Genomic DNA, 20,887 nt, shown 5'->3' with positions numbered 1-20,887 from the left:
TTATCCCTGTATCACTCATAATTCCCCATCTCCATGCCTTCAATCATATTTCTACATTTCTGAATCTTTACTAAATTTCAGGAAGGTTTTCATTCTGTCTTTCACCAAGCCATGTGTGATCTTCCTGTCATGAACCAATTTTATTCTCTTCCATGATTTTATCTGCATTTTAACTTATGGTACCAATCAGCATTCCAGTTATTTATGCTCTTATCTCAGTGGCTCTACAGGAGTTTCAGCTCCTTGTGGGTAAGAAAGTAAGCACTATGACAATGAAATGGATGAAGAGCAGAAGTGAACCCTCATACATTACAAGCTCACTTTTTGCTAGACTCATGCTAGGCTTTTTATATACATCATAGTTTGAAAAAAGGTATTATTATACTCATTTTACAAATGGAAAAACAATTTTTTTCCCAGAGAGTTTAAGAAACTTACAAGATCATTTTGTCAATACAATGCACCTCCTATATTTGAAACCTAGGTTGTCAAGATCCAAAGCCTGTGCTTTTTATATGGCTAGGATCTTTTAAAAATAAAACTTAATATAATGCCATAAAGACCCTTCCTGAACTATGGAGAATGAATTAATGAATGAAGAAAAGACTGAAGACTGTTTAAGGCATCTAGAATCTATATGGAAAAAAATAAGAAATGACTGATTTAGAATCAGAAAGCAGAAAAATAATTTCAGCAATTGGAAGAATACATTTTGGGAATGTGGCTAGTAATTTAAAAATACATACAACTTTTATTAGTTAAAATTGGTCCCCTAACTTCTTCAGTTTCAGAATGCATTCTGGAGTTCTATGCACGAGACAGAAGCTAAATCTTGAAACTGACAGAAGTTTCTGACTGATTGCTAATTGCTATTTGTAAGGGGACTTGGAACACTCAAGGCCTGTAGATACCCTTAGAAAGTACCTCTTTTAGTAAAAGGTTTTCAGGCACTGTCCAGAGAATGAGGACAAGCCTGGCTGGGCTAATGGTCAAGGGGACAAAGTCAGTAAACCTTGGACTAGTGGTCAAAGAGAACATTTTAGACATTTCTTATTATATGTTTTCATTTTCCTTAAATCTCTACTTTCCTAAAATCATTACTTTCTTGAGGAATTTATTTAAATACTTCCTTAACCTATTTTTAATATAAATAATAAGATATTACACAGGTCTTCAGAATTATATTGTGGAAGTCTTCTACTTTTGCTCTAAATAAAGACAACCAACTCAATTATGGAAAAAGTAGCCCAGAGTCGTACTGACAAAAAAAAAATGTCATAAAGTATATGTGGTGGGAATATTAAACCCAGAAAATAGGAAATTCCCTCACTCTCACAGAGACTGGATTCTACTTTTCATTTTATAAAATTTAACACAGAAATCAAGACTTCCAACTTATTTTATTTTTTCAGAAGTTATTTGAATAAAGTTTAATGACACCAAATATTAATAATTTTAAATCATATCCCTATCCCAGATTCCTTAGAGATCAGGTACTTTTCCTTCAATTTGGCATAGATTTAAAGTCATTTTAATTCTTTAACACATTCAAGTTAAGTTATGCAAGTTTTCTACAATAAGCATACTTTACTTTTGAATCAAAGTGTGCTATTAAAATATATATATACAGTTACACAGTAGAGTACTAGTCAGCCATAAAAAGGATGAGATCGAGTCGTTTGCAACAATATGGATGGAACTGAAGATCATTATGTTCAGTGAAATAAGCCAGGCACAGAAAGACAAATATCATATGCCCTCACTTATTTGTGGGATCTAAAAATAAACACAATTGAACTCATGGACATAGAGAGTAGAAGGCTAGTTACCGGAGGCTGGGAATGGAATTGGTGAGGGGTGGGGGGCGGGTGAAGAGGTGGGGATGGCTAACAGGTACAAAAAGTAGTCATATAGAAAGAATAAATAACACCTACTATTTGGTAGCACAACAGAGTGACTACAGTCAACTGTAACTTAATTACAGTTAATTTTTAAATAAATTAGGGTATAATTGGACTGCCCATAACTTAAAGAATAAATACTTGAAAGACAGCTATCCCATTCTTTATGATGTGCTTATTTCACATTGCATGCCTATACCAAAACATCTCATGTACCCATATATACATACTTACTACGTACCCACAAAAATTAAAAATAAAAAAATAAGATACTTGACTTCAAAAAGCATCATCCTAGCAAAAAAAGGTAACCCCAAAATTAAAAAGTATTTTACAGATTGTGAAAAATAAATACGTATTAGGTCCTGTAAAATAGAAAATAAAGAGTGAAAGGAAAATAATTGTGTAGTTCATAAATTTAAAAGTGCAAAAATCCATGGCATACATCTGTAAAAGATAACATGAGTTGTTAATCTTGGGTATAATTGTATAAATCACTGTCAAAATTGAAAAGAAAAAAGGGAAACTTGGTTCATGTATAAAAGTCATTATTTGATGGGCAACAGTTGCTTAAATGCCACCTTAGATATGGAGACCTGTTATTGGTTGACTTTAACATGTCAGAGCAAAGATTCAAAAACTTCTGTCAAATTTCTATGCCCCAGCTCTACATCCTGGTAACTAACCTAACAATTCCACAGAAGCCAGTGATAAGTGTGGTGGAGCAGAGAACACTAGCTTCAGAACAGGAGATCCTTTCTGAGTTCAATCCAGACCTAAGAATCATAATCTCTGGTATTGAATCCAGTAATCTGTATATTAACTGATTCTACAGGAAACTCATGCACATCGTAAACATTTCTTATTCATACCTGTGTGTGTGTGTGTGTGTGTGTGTGAATTGTGTGTATGCGCATACTTGCAATAGAGAAAAACACATTTATCCTGTTTTTTGTTTTTGTTTTTGTTTTTTTTTTTTTACAATAAGAACCTCTACTTGCTATTATTCTAAGTAAAGGCAATCTTTGTCCAGGGAATTTAAAATTAGTACCATTAAATCCACCGGTACCAATACCACTGATATTACATATGAATTCCAGGTTTATGGACCCTAAGAGTTAATGGATAATGAGAATACAAGGCTCCCTATTTCTTCTGTCATAATTATTATAGGAACATAAGTAATTCATCTAACTGTGCTCTTATAACCTGTGCCCTTGGGACTGCAGAGGTTGCTACCATTGTCAGACGACACTGCAGCATTATTAAATATGCTTCATCTTACGTCAGGTATAGGAAGATAAAATAGAAATGGAAGACCTAATCTCTGAACTTAATGAGCTTAGACTTCAACAGGGAATAGGCAATGGATCATATTTTTTAGATGAATACAAGAACACTAAGTAAGTGAAAATGACAAGGTGCCAACTACAGAAGCATTAAGGACAAAGACACAAGAAGACTGAGAGAACTAAAGCCTATAATGACCACAGACCTATTCTTTCTAAAGGAGAAAACATGCAAATAAATTTCCAAAAAGAAAACAAAATACATGGAGAAATCCAATTTCTTCAAACATCCGAAGGCCTTGGAGCCCTGATTTCCTGCTATCTTATTTCAAAGTTTGCTTTTCCTTTTCAAGTTAGTTATATTCAACTGGACCACTAGGCAGGGAGGAAACAGTATGAAGACCATAAACTATATCTAGTTATCCTAAGGATATTTGTCCATTCAATGAATATAATAAATCTTTGGCAAGAATAACAAGGGCACATTCTGAAACTGTGATGAGTGATTTTTAAAAATTTCTCTGAGCACTGTGGACCACACAGAATTATTCTTAGCCGGTCAGTGGTTCTTCTTTCACATTTGGGTTCAGGATCCTGTTTCTGCCTAAGGGAATACTTGGAATGATAGACAATTAACTGCTTAGGTAAGCTGTCTTTCCACATTTGTTAAAATGCCAAACCCCAAGGGCTCATGCTAGTGTTGGTCGCTCAGTAAAAAGTCACTGAAGGACAACTAAATGATATGGAAATGTTATTTGTAATGCATTTGATAATAAACACATTACATTGTCTTCTGAATCTTGCCAAAGTTCGGGTTTGGATACTTTCCTTATTTTGGTGTCCATATATCTTATAAACAAAAGTTGAACATATTCAATCACACTTACCAAGGAGATGTAAAGATTAAGCATCATTTTAACAAGCCTGTTCATGTGGATAGGTTAAAGATGTCATTTTCAGCACAACAATAATAAAATATTGGATGGAAGCATAAGCTAAGTAGCCTTGAACTGAGTTAAAATCTTATAGGTTGTGTTCGGGTTTGCAATTTGAAAATGATGTGCTCTGTGGAATTTACTGTTGAACACACAAAAAATGAGAGCAGCAACACAGGCCGACATTGTTCTGTATGTAGAATGGATTCACAGTCTGGCTATCTTCAGTCCTGTATATGTTCAAGTCAGCTCGCTCTGTCTCTCTCTCTCTCTCATTTTTTTTTTGTTTTTTGTTTGTTTATTTTTTTTTTGTTTGTTTTTTGAGACAGAGTCTCATTCTGTTGCCCAGGCTGGTATGCAGTGGCACAATCTCGTTTCAGTGCAACCTCCCCGTTCTGGGTTCAAGCGATTCTTGTGCCTCAGCCTCCTGAGTAGCTGTGACTACAGGCCTGCACCACTATACCTGGTGACTTTTTGTAATTGTTTTAGTAGAGACAGAGTTTTGTCATGTTAGCCAGGCTGGTCTCAAACTCCTGACCTCAGGTGATCCGCCCGCTTCAGTCTCCCATAGTGTGAGATTGCAGGCATGAGCCACTCTGCAGGCCAGCTGTCTCTTTCTTTTAAGTCTCTTTATTACGGAAATTCGGAATCTATACACAACCCAGAATGTTCTATGAACTCCCCAAGGACTCATCAACCATCTTCAACAATGATCATCTTTCTGCCCATCTCATTCCTTTCTACCTGCCCACCTCAGGATTCCATCAGGACATGGTTATATCATTTCAGATAAAAGTTCACTGAAATTATTTCTCTCATATTCTTAGAATACAAAAAGCATACAAATGCTGTTCTTATGGCTTTACTATCTTAATTGTCTGAAAAAAAAAAAAAGGAAATCTTACATTGGCTCAAGGGAAGAGGAAAAAATAATTTTTTTATCCCAATTTCTTATCACTATAAAATGTAAAGAATCTCTTGATACCAAATCCCAGAGAGAGAGAGAGGTTTCTGTTCCATTTCCCACTGCCCCACTGCAGATCAGGCCTCACTAGAAATCCTGAGTTTACTGGAGTTATGCACGCTTTGCAGTCAAGCCAGTCTCCACTGAGGTACTGTGTTCTCAGATCAGAAGACAGAAATGTTTCCAGGGAGCTCTAATTTATACCCTCATTCAATATTTTTTTCTCGATTTTCATTAAAATAAGAAAATAAGTTTTCTCTATTCAGTGGCAGATCAATTTAACTTAAATAAAATTTCTCCTGTAATTCACCCATACTTACTCAAAGGATTAGTGAGCCTCTGTCAGAGAAAGGATACTTGTCTGCTCATTAACATTCATGACCAAGAATCCTTCTGGTAGAACTGGTTTCGGAGTCTGATAGAGCAATACTTAAAAGAAATTGGCTTGTCTGTGAAACAGCTGCTCAGCAAAGCCACCATGCAAGGGAATTGGTGATAATAAGATGATAATATTACAACCACACTGGGAGCATAATGTATTTCAAGTTACTTCGAGGTGTGTGGTAGGGGTCTTAGAATAAGAAAAAGATTAGAAGTCCATCACTGAAGCCAGAGCTGATGATTATCAGTGTGCAGCCTTAGTTTTGAAAGATCTGTCAAAGTTCAAAGGAGGAGAATGAAAGAGAAAGAGAGAGAGAGAGAGAAGAAGAAGAAGAAGGAGGAGGAGGAGAGAAGAAAAGTATATTCCACTTGTACAAAGATCTCGGTTCTATATGCACCACAGTTAAAGGACTCCCTACCAGGATCTTCTCTTTCAGCACTGTACAAATGCAAGGTGTTCGTGATTTATAAACCTGTTCAGTATCTCTGTCAAAGCCAAAATCTCTAGTTAGATGAGTTTTATTTTTGGAAGATCTGCCCGTTGGGAAACTTGGCCGATTACTTTCCAATGCCAGTGAGACTGCATCTCTAATTTCTAAAACTCCATTTAGCACATTCTGATTTCAAGAGGAGTGTCCTTCAGAGGGAAAACATGTCATGGAGGTGGCAGCCTAGCAAATATACAGAAGGCATTCAGCTAATTACTTCCTAGGATGATTAACATTATAAGTCCTATGAAGTGCAGTTAACTATTATTCTGTGCAGTCATTTAGGACAGCAGCAGCACAGTACATGGAAATATTATATCTATTTATCTGTATAATATTAATGACATCACAGAGGGATATGTGTTGTGTGGTATGTGTGTGCATGTATAGTTACACATGTATTTGTTAGTGTGCTAGAATATTGGAGGTAGTATGACAATTGTGGCTGTCTTGCCGTTATTTACTTGGAAAATAATTATTGTTATTAAATTCTTAGGGAATCTATTTGTTCAAAGTCAATGTGATCAGTAAAATATTGTTTGGGAGGTAGCAAGAGGCAGTGACTTGAGGACTATAGTAGATTAGGAGATAGAAATAATCATTCCTTTCCCCACCTCCACTTCCATGGGAGTAGGATAATCTCTTACCCCAGTAATGAGAATGACCATGAGATTTGCTCTGGCTTATGGACATTAGGAAGTCAGTGTGGTAATTCTAATTTCGGCTGTAAGGGGCATTCTGACTCCACCTGTCTATATTAGCATCTCCAAACTCCACTAAGAGAAAAACAAGCTTAAGACAGAGTACCGCTCTCAAAAGAATAAGTTACATGTAGATCAGACCAGACCAAAATGACTCTAAATCCACAGAGTCAAGCCTATATGAGCACAGCTTTCAACAGCCAATCTCTAGTCAACCCAAAGATGCATTAAGGAAAAAGAAACACTTCTTGTTTATGAAATTGTGTGTTTTTTGTTACAAAACAGTAGCCAGCTGGTACAAGGAATAAGACATTGTGACAGAATATCTATATAATAGATATATGCTAAATGTCAATAAATAAACATTGTTGAAAGAAAATCAACAGTCAATTATTGACAATGTGTCCTACAGACTCTGTGGACTTGCATACAAAATCTCTGATGCGTTTTGTCTCCTCTTGCCACTTGTTTAATTACCACAATCTTAAGACATTCTTTGAATATTGAACCGCAAGCTCTCCCAGACAGTCTTCTTGGATGTCACTAAATAGAAAACTTTCCTCCCTCCTCTTTCCAATGAAATTCTACTTTAGGATGCAAGCAATTCTGCCTTTTTTACTCTTAGGTTTATACTTATGTCTCCCCCCAAAAAGGTAAACTCCTTGACAGGCAATGACCAAATTATTAGTCACTTTTTTTTTTTTTTTTTTTGAGATGGAGTTTCGCTATTGTTACCCAGGCTGGAGTGCAATGGTGCGATCTCGGCTCACCGCAACCTCCGCCTCCTTGGTTCAGGCAATTCTCCTGCCTCAGCCTCCTGAGTAACTGGGATTACAGGCACAGGCCACCATGCCCAGCTAATTTTTTGTATTTTTAGTAGAGACGGGGTTTCACCATGTTGACAAGGATGGTCTCAATCTCTTGACCTCATGATCCACCCGCCTCGGCCTCCCAAAGTGCTGGGATTACAGGCGTGAGCCACCACACCCAGCCCCTATTAGTCACTTTTTAATCTATGACAATACTTAGTTAAGTGCCTTCTCTATGGTAGGCTCTAAATAAATGTTTTCAAATAGAAATCACACACGCATACAAAAAAATATCACCCTTGTGACAGAAAATATGAAAGATGCTACCACCATATGGGAAGCTATTTAGGTTTTTTTGCTTTTCAAAAAAGTATATTCTCTGAGAAAATTAGGCTATATATTAAGGAAGTCATTACATTATTGTCATCTGTACAGTATATAGATGAGAAATGATATTTAAAAAGAAAACACAAGCAGATTTGCAGTGTAAAAATACTATGTCACTATATATAAATTATTTCTGTGTCCTTCATAAGGATGGAAATTACAGTTCAATATTTTTATTTTGCTTTTAAAAATGCACTGGCTGCCAAAATTTCTGGACAAATATATCAATAAAATGCATTAATAAAAGCCAGGAAGGAAAGTTAAACAGTAAGAGCAAGAAGAACACACTAAACAAGAAACTTCATATGAAGCTCCAATTGTGAATTCATTTCAGCTCAAATAAATCCAAAGGCAAAAAGTCACCTAAATAAAATATCCCTTCAACTAAATTTTCCTGCCTCTGAATAATCCATACTCCACAGACATTCTTAGAGGATAGGGTGTTAGTGCTGACACCGAGATAGAAACCACAAGGCATTTTGTGAGGTAAAGAGAAAAAATAATATATCTTCATTGATTCAATAAAGGTTTTTACAAAAAGCACCCATTACCCTTTAATTTAGGGACAAATTCCAATTTAATTCTGTTCCTGCCGTTCCCAAAGATATGGGTACATTCTCCACCCACCAATATTTCTATTGTCCTTTTAAAAGAAATTTTAGTAATTTTTCAACAGCATCCATTCAAAACAAATAAAAATTTAGAATTGCAATCAAGTATCAACTTCCTATATATAACTGACTATTTCTAATTCTGATGTAAGTCCTGGAGTCATCATTCTTAGTGGAAACTTGGCAAGTCCCTTACCCTCTCAAAGCTCCAGATTCCTTGAGGGCTGGATTATATTTAGGTGGGTTTTTGTTTGTTTGTTTTTAGAATTTAAAACAGGAGTGAGGGCTTGGGAGGCTTGCGGGAAGCATGGTCCATGGAAATCCCCGCTATCCGGAGTTGTTCGTCTCCCTGTCCGGACTGCTCGGGGCTCCCAGTGTCCAGGGAGCTGCTGACTGCGGGATGCGACGGCCATGGAGGTATATGGGACAGGTCGTTCATCAATCCCCAACCTAAGTCCAGAAAGACCTCCACTATTCAAACAGTCCGGATAGAAAGGAGTCCCTTACTGGGTCAGGTACAGACCTTTGTCCCACAGATGGCACAGGCAAACGAAAAGCTAAGAAAAGAAATGGCAGCTGCACTACCTGGTCGTTTCAATATTGAAAACATTGATGGGACTCATGGCAAAGTTATACAAACGGATGTGGCTCAGTTTGAGATGAATCAGTCAGATTCAAAAGAAGTAGACAGTTCAGGGGAGAGTTCACAAGACAGTTCAGAGAACAGTTCAGAATCAGAGGATGAAGATGAGAGCATCCCATCTGAAGTCACCATAGATAACATTAAGCTTCCCAATTCTGAAGGTGGAAAAGGCAAGATTGAAGTTTTGGACAGTCCAGCAAGTATAAAAAAGAAATACTCAAATAAATTATCTGAAACGAAACAGGTGAAAAAAAAAAAAGAATTTAAAACAAATCTTTCACTTTTCCCTGACAGTCATTTCCACATCCTCCCCACAATAACTGGGGCAGGCCAGGCCTGGGAGGGTGAGATAGAGGAATAGGTGGTGTACACCACAAGATGCCAGCACATCTGGGAACTGGAAAGCACTGGAGAGAGAATGTGGTAGGTGGCTGAGGGCAGGGATCCAGGAGTGCTCAGCCTGGGATGGAATCCTGACGCTGCCGTTTATTACAACATCCGGATGACTGCACTGGAGTTTACTGCAAATATCTAGGGTTAAAATTTACGAAGGGCAGGGAACGCAGTCAGATGTTGCCTCTTATTACTATGACTGCTAGCTGAATATTTGATTGTTCTCCATTTTCCCTAACACATGAGCTACTTGGTAGCACAACAGCAAAAGGGGGCTTAGATACAAATGCCAATTCGACAGGCCGGTCACTAAGTGTAAAAATGCTAAAAATGAGTGAGTACACAAAGATGATTCTCCCTTTGTCTATGTTTTAATATGCTTGTGCTTATCTGTTGCCTGGGGTGTTTGGCAGAGGAGAGGAAGGTGAAAAGGAAGGGAGTAATGTGATCCTTCTGCCTGGTGGACTGGGTTTGGTCATCGTCCAAAATTTTAATTCCAAGGAGCAACAGAAAAGCTGCGCTTGGCTACAGAGCACATTGAGAACATCTTTGTGTAGTTCCGAGAGAACGTGTGCAGTGGCCAGACCCTGATCATATGGCGGGAGGCTTACGAGGATGTGTGATAAGAGCCAGAAATTGAGATCTGGCCAGAGAAGTAAGAAAAAAGCAAAGCAACAAATACCTTGTCAGACCCTTGGAAAAGTAATGTCAAGAAACCTCCGTTATACAGACTTTTATCATAACATTTAATTCTGTATTCAAAAATTTATAAAAGATATACAGCTATAAGAAAGTTCTCTGCCAAAGGATTAAAAGTTCTGGAATTGGTATTATATACTTTTAAAATTCATTGCGTCCCAGGTGCAAATGCTAGGCTAATCTTGGAGCAAAGCATAGAGACTTAGGAAGGCTAGGAAACAACTCATGTTGATTCCACTCTAACTTCCTGCCATCCAATTAGTATTTCTAATTTTATAAATTATAAAATTGTAGTGTCTGTCCTGCATGTTACCAAAAAAATCAATTTTAAAAAGACAGGAAAGTAAGACAATAAATAGAATGTGGTTTTAATTAAAGAGTACTGGAATCTCAAATTTTATAACAGTCACCGCTGCCACAAAATAAACAGTTAAATGGAATCAAAGCATTTCTCATATGGTAAGAAAAATGATAACCAGAGATTAATTAGTATCGGTGATTGAATTTAGCCTCCCTAAATATATCTTGGACTAGATCACATGTATCAGGTGTAATTTAAACTTCTGCTGTACTTAATAAAAACAGAAAGAAAAGTCATCAACCTTTCTTAATTTTAATTAAGCAGTGGTTTTTCATAAAGAGCATATAGCCAACAAAGACATACACAATCCAAATGGCAAATTAAAACTTCTGAGAAAGTGGAAACAGAGGCAAAATGTCCAAATACATGGAGGAAGAGACCAAGAATGATGCAAAATGACTAAGCAAATAGGAAGTTACTGAAAACAAACTCAAAGTCCTTCATAGTCCCGTTGGTTTTATGTGGGAACATAAAATTCAGAGGGTGACATTCCGTAACTGAACCTAGATAGTTCTTTTGTGCTCACGGCAACTGATATTCATCAATAAGTGACATGAGAAAGTATTTAGAAAAAAAGATAAATTAAAAATGGAAAACTACCCACATGAATGTACAACCATTCATGGAAGGTGACTGAGCAGGCTCTCCTTTGAGATATAAGAAAATAAGTCATACCATTGTACAACTGACCCTCATGAATCTGCCCAGAAAATAGCAGATATGATGACAGTGACTTTTTAATTCATTTATAATATTATTATTATTTTAAGTCTAAGTGCTTCAGGAATCGAGATTATAGGATCACATTTAGATTCTCGTTTTTTCCACCCTGGCTGAAAGCCTCCTCAACAACAACAAAAAATCTTAATTCATCTCCCATCCAAGGCAATGCAACTGCAATAAAATGAGTAGTTGCTAAAGAATTTATCACCGCTTTAGGTAAATCTAATCTTAGCAAAATCAACGTCCTGTCAAACTGATTGACATCATAGCCCTGGGTACATTAGAACAATTCAAAATATACCTATATAAAGAAAGAAGGAGAGGGAATAAGAGAGAGAGTAGAGAAAAGTTTCTTTAATGAGACAAACAAGATGTGGGATTAGGAACTATAGATGCAAAACATTAAGTTATTGATATAATACAAGAAGTATAAGGCTCAGTCTTGTTGAATGGCTTTACTTGTTTTAAATAAAATACCTCCCCGTAAAGCTACCTAATATTTATATTTTTAAAAAAAGAATATATATTATTTACTATGAAAACTGTCCTGGAATTATTTTAACAGCACTTTGGAGTATAGCTTTACAAACTCACTAGAGTTGTTTGTTTGTTTGTTTGTTTTTTCCCAAAGACGCAGGTCAAAATCAGTGGCAGCAGATCATTATCACGTGCTTTATGTAACAAACAACAAAATAGCTCCACTTGCTCTTGCTTGAAGTGAGAGAATGTTGCCCTTCAAACACAGAGTCCTGTCAGGAACTTCTGAATGTCACTGGGTTTGTAATCCATAATCAAGAGCAACCCCTGGGTACTCCCTAGCTGCATTTAAGAGAACAACATTCACAGCATCACTGCTAAATAAGAAATTATTTTCAGAAACATTCACATATAAAGTTAAACGTACTTGCAGAAAGATGAAGGCCCGGTCACTTACACAGAAAGTGTCACATCATTTTTACTGAAAATACCAGGTACGCCTATCTTCTGTAACTTCGAGAACTGATTTGAAAAAGATCAGTGTTGCTTTCATAGTTTATAAACAGCAATAAAGTAGAACATTTTACCTACCACACAGGAAAGTAAAAAGGAACATAACAACTTTGGCCAACCTTTTCTAAACTGGCTCTGCTGTACATTGACTGAACTGAGAGAAGAAAATGAGTAGCAGCTCTGTTGCTCTAGGGTAATGTAGGACCAGTGATACCCAAAGACATTTCAACACAAGGTACAGGTCTGGTTTACAAGCACTCATAGTAAGGTACATTCATTTCTCAGAGCACTAAAGATAATACACCATCTAAAGATACTAAATACATTGTTAGCATAATTGATGCTGTTTATAAAGAATCACACTACTTTGGAATATTTTCACAATATTCAGGCTCTAATGAGAAAATTCATTGCTGAAATCTCAGTAATAATTACTTTGTAATATAAAAATCTGTATTTAACAAACAGAATATAGAAATAACATTGACTGCTTATAATCAGAATATCAAAATAGAGTCCAAGCCTTATATAGAATGAAGAACTTGCAATGCAAAATGTGCTCTATGATTGCAATGACAAAGTCTAAATAAAGGAATCTGTGTCACTGAGATTTAAAATAAGCCTTTTCTCTTAAAATGTGATGTTATATTTCAAATAATCTTAAATTACACTTATTTTTTAAAAGAGAATCCCCCTATGAAAATGAGACAAGCTACAGTATACCAAAACCTGAATTAGAATTCCTCTAATAATGAAAACTGGACCTAAATCTTTACAATAAATCTCACAGGCAAAGCAAAAATGCAAAACAGCTCTTTGTTAAACCAGGTTTTACCAATATATTACTAAAAAAAAACTGTCAAGAAAACTCATGCCTTTTCTAAAAATAGACAACACTATAAATATTTAAGAGGGACCGAAAAGCTCCCTCTTTATAAAAATGTTTTCCATATGATACCGAGATTCTCACAGAGAAGTGCACCTATAACAAAGTGAAGTGAAAACCATTTCACCTACCGTCAAATTTCTTATGCCTGGACACAAAAGTGGTGCGCACAAAATGGCTCGTCTCTTCCACAAGGTTTTCAAACTCGAGTTTACTCTGTTGGCTTAACTTGTCTTCCATTTCTGTGGTGCAGCACGTATATTCCTGAGGACAGATTCTTAAGTGTTCCCCTGCAATGCAAAGTTAAATGTCACTATTGCATTCTAAGGCCTTTTGGCAGATGTTGCAGATTTCGCTTCTCTAACATTTCGCTCAAATCGCAGGGTACTTGTTCCATCTACTTCTCCAGCCATCCCCATGAACTCTAACTGGGCCATAGCACAGCAGGGGATCTAACATTCCAAACACCTGGTAGACTAAAGTGGAACCTGATATTTAGTCTCTGTTCCACATCATATAAGTGAAGGTGCATTAAAAACTTCAAAATACCATGGCATTTTTTCCAATCTTTTATTGTTAATGCATCAAGTAAACATCAGGTGACATAAGATGTAACACAGCTATGTATGCTAGTCTTGAGAAATTCAAGTAAGGCAAAAGACAGTCCCATCACCAAAAGCAAGAAAAGATGGTAATTGTCCCTTGGGTTCTCTTTCTGTGAGTCTGTCGCTGGGTATGCATCACCTTTTCTCTAGGTTCAAGTTAGTGTGTTTTTAATGGTAGGCCTCATGTGTCACACATTCTTTAAGTTGACATTTCTTGTTAGACAGAAAACATTCCCCTGAAAGAAGGAAGTCACTGATGGGTATAATTAATGCTTATGTTATATGGAAATGTGGAATAAAAGGAATGAAAGCCTTGTATTTAATTCAACAGATCTGTCTCTTGATACACCAGGCTACGTCTTTCGACAATATTGCTTTCTTTAGTGCTGTTTGCAAGTAGAAGTCAATCCTTTGCTTCGTGAAATTAAAATGGTCTGTTATTGCATAAAATGTGAAATTCCAATTGAAGCAGCTCAGTTAGTGTCAAAAATCTTTATCACAGCCTATGGAGGGAAGAATGGAAATCCACCCAATGTCTTGCTAAATAAAACCAACAAATTGCTCCTGCTATTAAAGTCACTGTAGGACACTGAAAAGCAAATGAACAAATACTTGACTCTGTGATTAAAATTCATTTATAATGTTTAACAGCACTTATGAAAGTATGTCCTATGACCTTGTGTGAAGTATAGGGTGTCTCACAATTCCTCATGTAGTTTAAGGCTTAAGCTCCTACTTAAAACAACAGTAGAATAAAAAATAATGTTTACAGGTAGGTATTAACATTAGGTCTTTTGCCAGTTTGAAATCTTTTTCTTTTTTTTTACTGTTGAGATGTTTGAGTTCCTAATTAAAAGGCTACAAATGTCCAACAATTGTATGAAAAAAAAAATGCTCAGCATCACTAATCATCAGGGAAATGTAAATCAAAACCACTATGAGGTATCATCTCATCCCACTTAGGACGCCTGTTATCAGAAAGATAAAAAATAGCAAATGCTGGGGAGGATGCAGGGAAAAGGCAACTTATATACTGTCAGTGGAAAGGAAGCTGTGATAGCATCTATGAAGAATACTATGGAGGCTCCTCGAAAGACTACAAATAGAATAGCTGTTTGATCCAGCAACCCACTTCTGGGTATTTATCTGAAGAGAAGGAAATGGGTACAACAAATAGACATTTGCACCCCATGTTTAATGGAATACTAAACACCATAGCCAAGATATGGAATCAATTTAGGGGTCCAAAAATAAATGAATGGGTAAAGAAAACGTGGCATAAGCACACGATGGAATACCATGCAGCCTTAAAAACAATGATATCCTCACCACCGATTCCACAGAAATACAAACTACCATCAGGGATTACTACAAACAACTCAACGCACACAAAGCAGTAAGCCTGGAAGAAATGGATAAATTCCTGGACCTTGCACCCTCCCAAGCCTAAACCAGGAAGAAGTCCAACCCCTGAATAGACCAATAATAAGGGCTGAAGTTAAAGCAGCAATTAATAGCCAACCAACCAAACCAAGCCCAGGTCCAGATGGCTTTACAGCTGAATTCTACCGGACATAAAAAGAGGAGCTGGTACCACTCCTTCTGAAATGATTCCAAAGAATCCAAAAAGAGGGAACCCTTCCCAAATCAGACCAACATCATCCTGATACCAAAACCCGGCAGAGACTCAACAAAAAAAGAAAACTTCAGGCCAATATCCATTCTGAACATAGACGCAAAAATCTTCAATAAAATACTGGCAAAACAATTGCAACAGCACATCAAATAGCTTATCCATCATGATAAGTAGGCTTCATCCAGGGGATGCAAGGCTGGTTCAACATACACAATTCTATAAATGTAATCCACCACATAAATAAAACCAAAGAAAAAACCACATAATTATCTTAATAGCTGAAGAGAAGGCCTTTGACAAAATTCAACAGCGCTTTATGCTAAAAACTCTTAATAAACTAGGTATTGACAGAACATATCTCAACATTAAAAAAGCTATTTATGACAAACATACAGCCAATATCATACTGAACGGGCAAAAACTGGAAGCATTCCCTTTGAAATCTGGTACTACAAACAAGTCCTCAGAGATTTCATCACCACCAGGCCTGCGTTACAAAAGCTCCTGAAAGAGGCACGACACATAGAAAGGAACAACCAGTACCAGCCACTCCAAAAACATACCAAATGGTAAAGTACATCAACACAATGAAGAATCTGCATCAACTAATGGGCAAAACAGCCAGCTAGCATCAAAATGGCAGGATCAAATCCACACATAACAATATTAACCCTAAATGTAAATGGACTAAATGCCCCAATCAAAAGACACAGACTGGCAAATTGGATAAAAAGCCAAAATCTATCAGTGTCATATATCCAGGAAACCCATCTCACATGCAAGGATACACAAAGGCTCAAAATAAAGGGATGCAGGAAGATTTACCAAGCAAATGGAGAGCAAAAAGCAGGAGTGGCAATTCTCGTCTCTGATAAAATAGCCTTTTAAGCAACAAAGATTAAAAGAGACAAAGATGAACATTACATAATGGTAAAAGGATCAATGCATCAAGAAGAGCTATTGATCCTAAATATATGTGCACCCAATACAGGAGCACCCAGCTACATAAGGCAAGTTCTTAATGACTTACAAAGAGACTTAGACTCCCACACAATAATAGTGAGAGACTTTAACACTCCACCATCAATATTAGACAGATCAACCAGACAGAAAATTAACAAGGATATCCAGGGATTGAACTCAGACCTGGAACAAGCAAACCTGATAGACATTTACAGAACTCTCCACCCCAAATCCAGAGAATATACATTCTTCTCAGCACCACGTCACACCTACTCTAAAATGGACTACATAATTGAAAGTAAATCATGCCTCGGCAAATGCAAAAGAACGGAAATCATAACAAACAGTCTCTCAGACCACAGTGCAATCAAGTTAGAACTCAGAATTCAGAAACTAACTCAGAACCACACAGCTTCATGGAAACTGAACAACTGGCTCTTGAATGCTGACTGGATAAACAATGAAATAAATGAAGGCAGAAATAAAGATGTTCTTTGAAACCAATGAGAATGAAGACACAACATACCAGAATCTCTGGGACACATTTAAAGCAGTCTCTAGAGGAAAATATATAGCAATAAATACCCACATGAGAAGCAGGGAGAGATTGAAAATTGACACCCTATTGCCAAAATTGAAAGAGCTAGAGGGGCAAGATCAAAAAAACTCAAAACCTAGGAGAAGACAAGAAATAACGAAGATCAGAGCAGAACTGAAGGAGATAGAGACACGAAAAACCCTTCAAAAAATCAATAAATCCAAGAAATGGTTTTTTGAAAAGATCAACAAAATAGATCACTAGCCAGATTAATAAAAAAGAAAAGAGAGAATAACCAAATAGATGCGATAAAAAACGATAAAGGTGATATCACCACAGATTCCATAGAAATTCAACCCATCATCAGAGATTATTACCAACAACTCGATGCACATAAACTAGTAAACCTGGAAGAAATGGATAAATTCCTGGACACTTGCATCTTCCCAAGCCTAAACCATGAAGAAGTCAAAACCCTGAATAGACCAATAACCAGGTCTGAAGTTGAGGCAGCAATTAAGAGCCTACTACACAAAAAAAGCCCAGGTCCAGATGGGTTCACAGCTGAATTCTACCAGATATAGAAAGAGGAGCTGGGACCATTCCTTCTGAAACTATTCCAAATAATCCAAAAAGAGGAAATCCTTCCCAAATCATTTTATGAGACCAACATCATCCTGAAACCAAAACCCAGTGAAACTCAACAAGAAACGAAAACTTCAGGCCAATATCCATGATGAACATAGATGCAATAATCTTCAATAAAATACTGGCAAGCCTATTGCAACAGCACATCCAAAAGCTTATCCACCATGATCTAGTAGGATTCATCCTGGGGATGTAAGGCTGGTTCAACATACGCAAGTCTATAAACATAATTCACCACATAAACAGAACCAAAGACAAAAACCATATGATTATCTCAATTGATGCAGAGAAGGCCTTTGACAAAATTCAACAGCCATTCATGCTACAAACCCTCAATAAACTCGGTATTGATGGAATGTGTCTCAAAGTGATAAAAGCTATTTATGACAAACCAACAGCCAATATCATACTGAATGGGCAAAAACTGGAAGCATTTCCTTTGAAATCTGGCACTAGACAAGGATGCCCTCTCTCACCACTCCTATTCACTATAGTACTAGAAGTTCTAGACAGAGCAATCAGGCAAGAAAAAGAAAGAAAAGGTGTTCAAATAGGAAAGGAGGAAGTTAAATTGTCTGTATTTGCAAATGACATGATTGTATATCTAAAAGACCCCATTGTCTCAGCCCAAAGTCTCCTGAAACTGATAAGCAACTTCAGCAAAGTCTCAGGATACAAAATCAATGTTCAAAAATCACAGGCATTCCTATACACCAGTAACAGACTTAAAGAGAGCCAAATCAAGAATGAACTGCCATTCACAATTGCTACAAAGAGAATAAAATACCTAGGAATACAATTAACCAAGGATGGAAAGGACCTCTTCAAGGAGAACTACAAACCACTGCTCAATAAAATAAGAGAGGACACGAACAGATGGAGAAACATTCCATGTTCATGGTTAGGAAGAATCAATATTGTGAAAATGGCCATACTGCCCAAAGTAATTTACAGATTCAATGCTATCCCCATCAAGCTACCAATGACCTTCTTCACAGAATTGAAAAAAGCCACCTTAAACTTCATATGGAACCAAAAGAGAGCCCGCATAGCCAAGTCAATTATAAGCAAAAAGAACAAAGCTGGAGGCATTACACTATCAGACTTCAAACTATACCACAAGCCTACAGTAATCAAAGCAGCATGGTACTGGTACCAAAACAGAGATATAGACCAGTGGAACAGAACAGAGGCCTCAGAGGCAATGCCACGCATCTATAACCATCTGATCTTTTGACAAACCTGACAAAAACAAGCAACGAAAAAAAGGATTCCCTGTTTAATAAATGGTGTTGGCAAAACTGGATAGCCATGTGCAGAAAGCAGAAACTGGACCCCTCTCTGACACCTTACACTAAAATTAACTCCAGATGGATTAAACTTAAACATAATACCTAGCACCCTAAAAAACCTAGAAGAAAACCTAAGCAAAACCATTTAGGATATAGGCATAGGCAAGGACTTCATGACTAAAACACCAAAAGCATTGGCAACAAAAGCAAAAATAGACAAATGGGATCTAATTAAACTCCAGAGCTTCTATATAGCAAAAGAGACAATCATTAGCATGAACCAGCAGCCAACAGAATGAGAAAAAATTTTTGCAATCTACCCATCTGACAAAGGGCTAATATCCAGAATCTACAAATAACCAAAAGAGATTTACAAGTAAAAAACAAACCCATTCAAAAGTGGGCAAAGGACACAAACAGACACTTTTCAAAAGAAGACATTTATGAGGCCAAAAAACATATGAAAAAATGCTCATCATCACTAGTCATTAGAGAAATGCAAACCAAAAACACATTGAGATACCATCTCACGCCAGTTAGAATGGCAATCATTAAAAAATCTAGAGACAACAGATGCTGGAGAGGATGTGGAGAAATAGGAACACTTTTACACTGTTGGTGGGAGTGTAAATTAGTTCAACAATTGTGAAAGACAGTGTGGCAATTTCTCAAGGTCATAGAAATAGAAATTACATTTGACCCAGCAATCTCATTACTGAGTATATACCCAAAGGATTATAAATCATTCTGTTATAAAGACGCATGCACACATATATTCATAGCGGCACTGTTTACAATAGCAAAGACCTGGAATCAACACAAATGCCCATCAATGATAGACTGGACAAGGAAAATTAGCACATATACACCATGGAATACTATGCAGCCATTAAAAACAATGAGTTTCTGTCCTTTTTAGGGACATGGATGAATCTGGAAACCATAATTCTCAGCAAACTGACACAAGAACAGAAAATCAAACACTGCATGTTCTCACTCATAGGCAAGTGTTGAACAATGAGAACACATCATGGACACAGGGAGGGGAGCATCACATACTGGGTTCTGTTGAGGGGGGAATAGGGGAGGGACAGTGGGGGGTAGGGAGGTTGGGGAGGGATAACATGGAGAGAAATGCCAGATATAGGTGACTGAGGGATAGAGGCAACAAACCATACTGCCATGTAGGTACCTATGCAACAATCCTGGATGTTCTGCACATGAACCCCAGAACCTAAAGTGTAATAAAATATATATTTAGAAAAAATGAATAATATCCTGTTATTCACAGCAACATGAATGAAACTGGAGGATATTATGTTAAGTGACATAAGCCAAGAACAGAAAGTTAAACATTGCATATTCTCAGTCATATTTAGAAGCTAAAAATAGGATCACATACAAGTTCAAAGCAGAACAGAGGATACTAGAGGCTAGGAAGGGTAAGGGAAAGGAGGGATAAGAAGATTTGTTACAGGATACAAAATTACAGCTAATAGGAGGAGTAAGTTCTAGTGTTCTATGCCACGATAGGATAACTATAGTTAACAATACTATATTACACAGCTTCAAATGCTAGAAAGATGATATTGAATGTTTCCAACACAAAGACATGATAAATGTTGGAGCTGTAGATATGTTAATCATCGTGATCTGATCACTATACATTATATTTATCAAAAGATCACTATGCACCTCCCATCAATATGTATAATTATTTTATGCCATTAAAACAAAATTTAAAAAAAGATATATCTTATATAATGTCTAGAAAGGAAGGAGACAAAAAATTATTTATGCATTTTTAAAAGGAAAGAAAATGCATTATTCTTGAAAATGATAGAAATCAAATTCAAGTTAATAATTTGCTCCTAGGGAGGAATAGGATTTGAGAGAAATACTTAAATACTTTTATCTATAATCTTTTATTTCTTAAGCTGCTTGGTGGATATATGGTACTTAATACATTACTTTTACTTTTTCTGTATGATAAAAATGTTTTGTAACAAAAACTTGGAAATATGCTATTAAAGCTTAGCAGTCA

The 20,887-nt window shown here is 36.6% G+C and overlaps 1 protein-coding gene and 1 pseudogene across 3 annotated transcripts in view; one reads left to right on the top strand and one right to left on the bottom strand.

Annotated features, from left to right (window-relative positions):
* Positions 1-20,887, bottom strand: part of GPC6 (glypican 6) — a 1,188,890-nt gene that overhangs the window by 868,529 nt on the left and 299,474 nt on the right. For both annotated transcript variants that reach the window (XM_035275392.3, XM_002742474.5), the window contains exon 2: positions 13,293-13,451. In XM_035275392.3, coding sequence (XP_035131283.1) covers positions 13,293-13,451 — 159 coding nt within the window. The remainder of the gene's footprint in view (positions 1-13,292; positions 13,452-20,887) is intronic.
* On the top strand, positions 7,352-12,809 carry LOC108588279 (NOP protein chaperone 1 pseudogene; annotated as a pseudogene). The gene has a single exon (XR_013532810.1). The product of XR_013532810.1 is annotated as an NOP protein chaperone 1 pseudogene (transcript).

This window comes from Callithrix jacchus, chromosome 1 (genome assembly GCF_049354715.1).
Source record: "Callithrix jacchus isolate 240 chromosome 1, calJac240_pri, whole genome shotgun sequence".
Lineage (NCBI taxonomy): Eukaryota > Metazoa > Chordata > Mammalia > Primates > Cebidae > Callithrix > Callithrix jacchus.
Note: the sequence above shows the minus strand (reverse complement) of the source record. Positions and strands in the feature narration are given on the sequence as shown.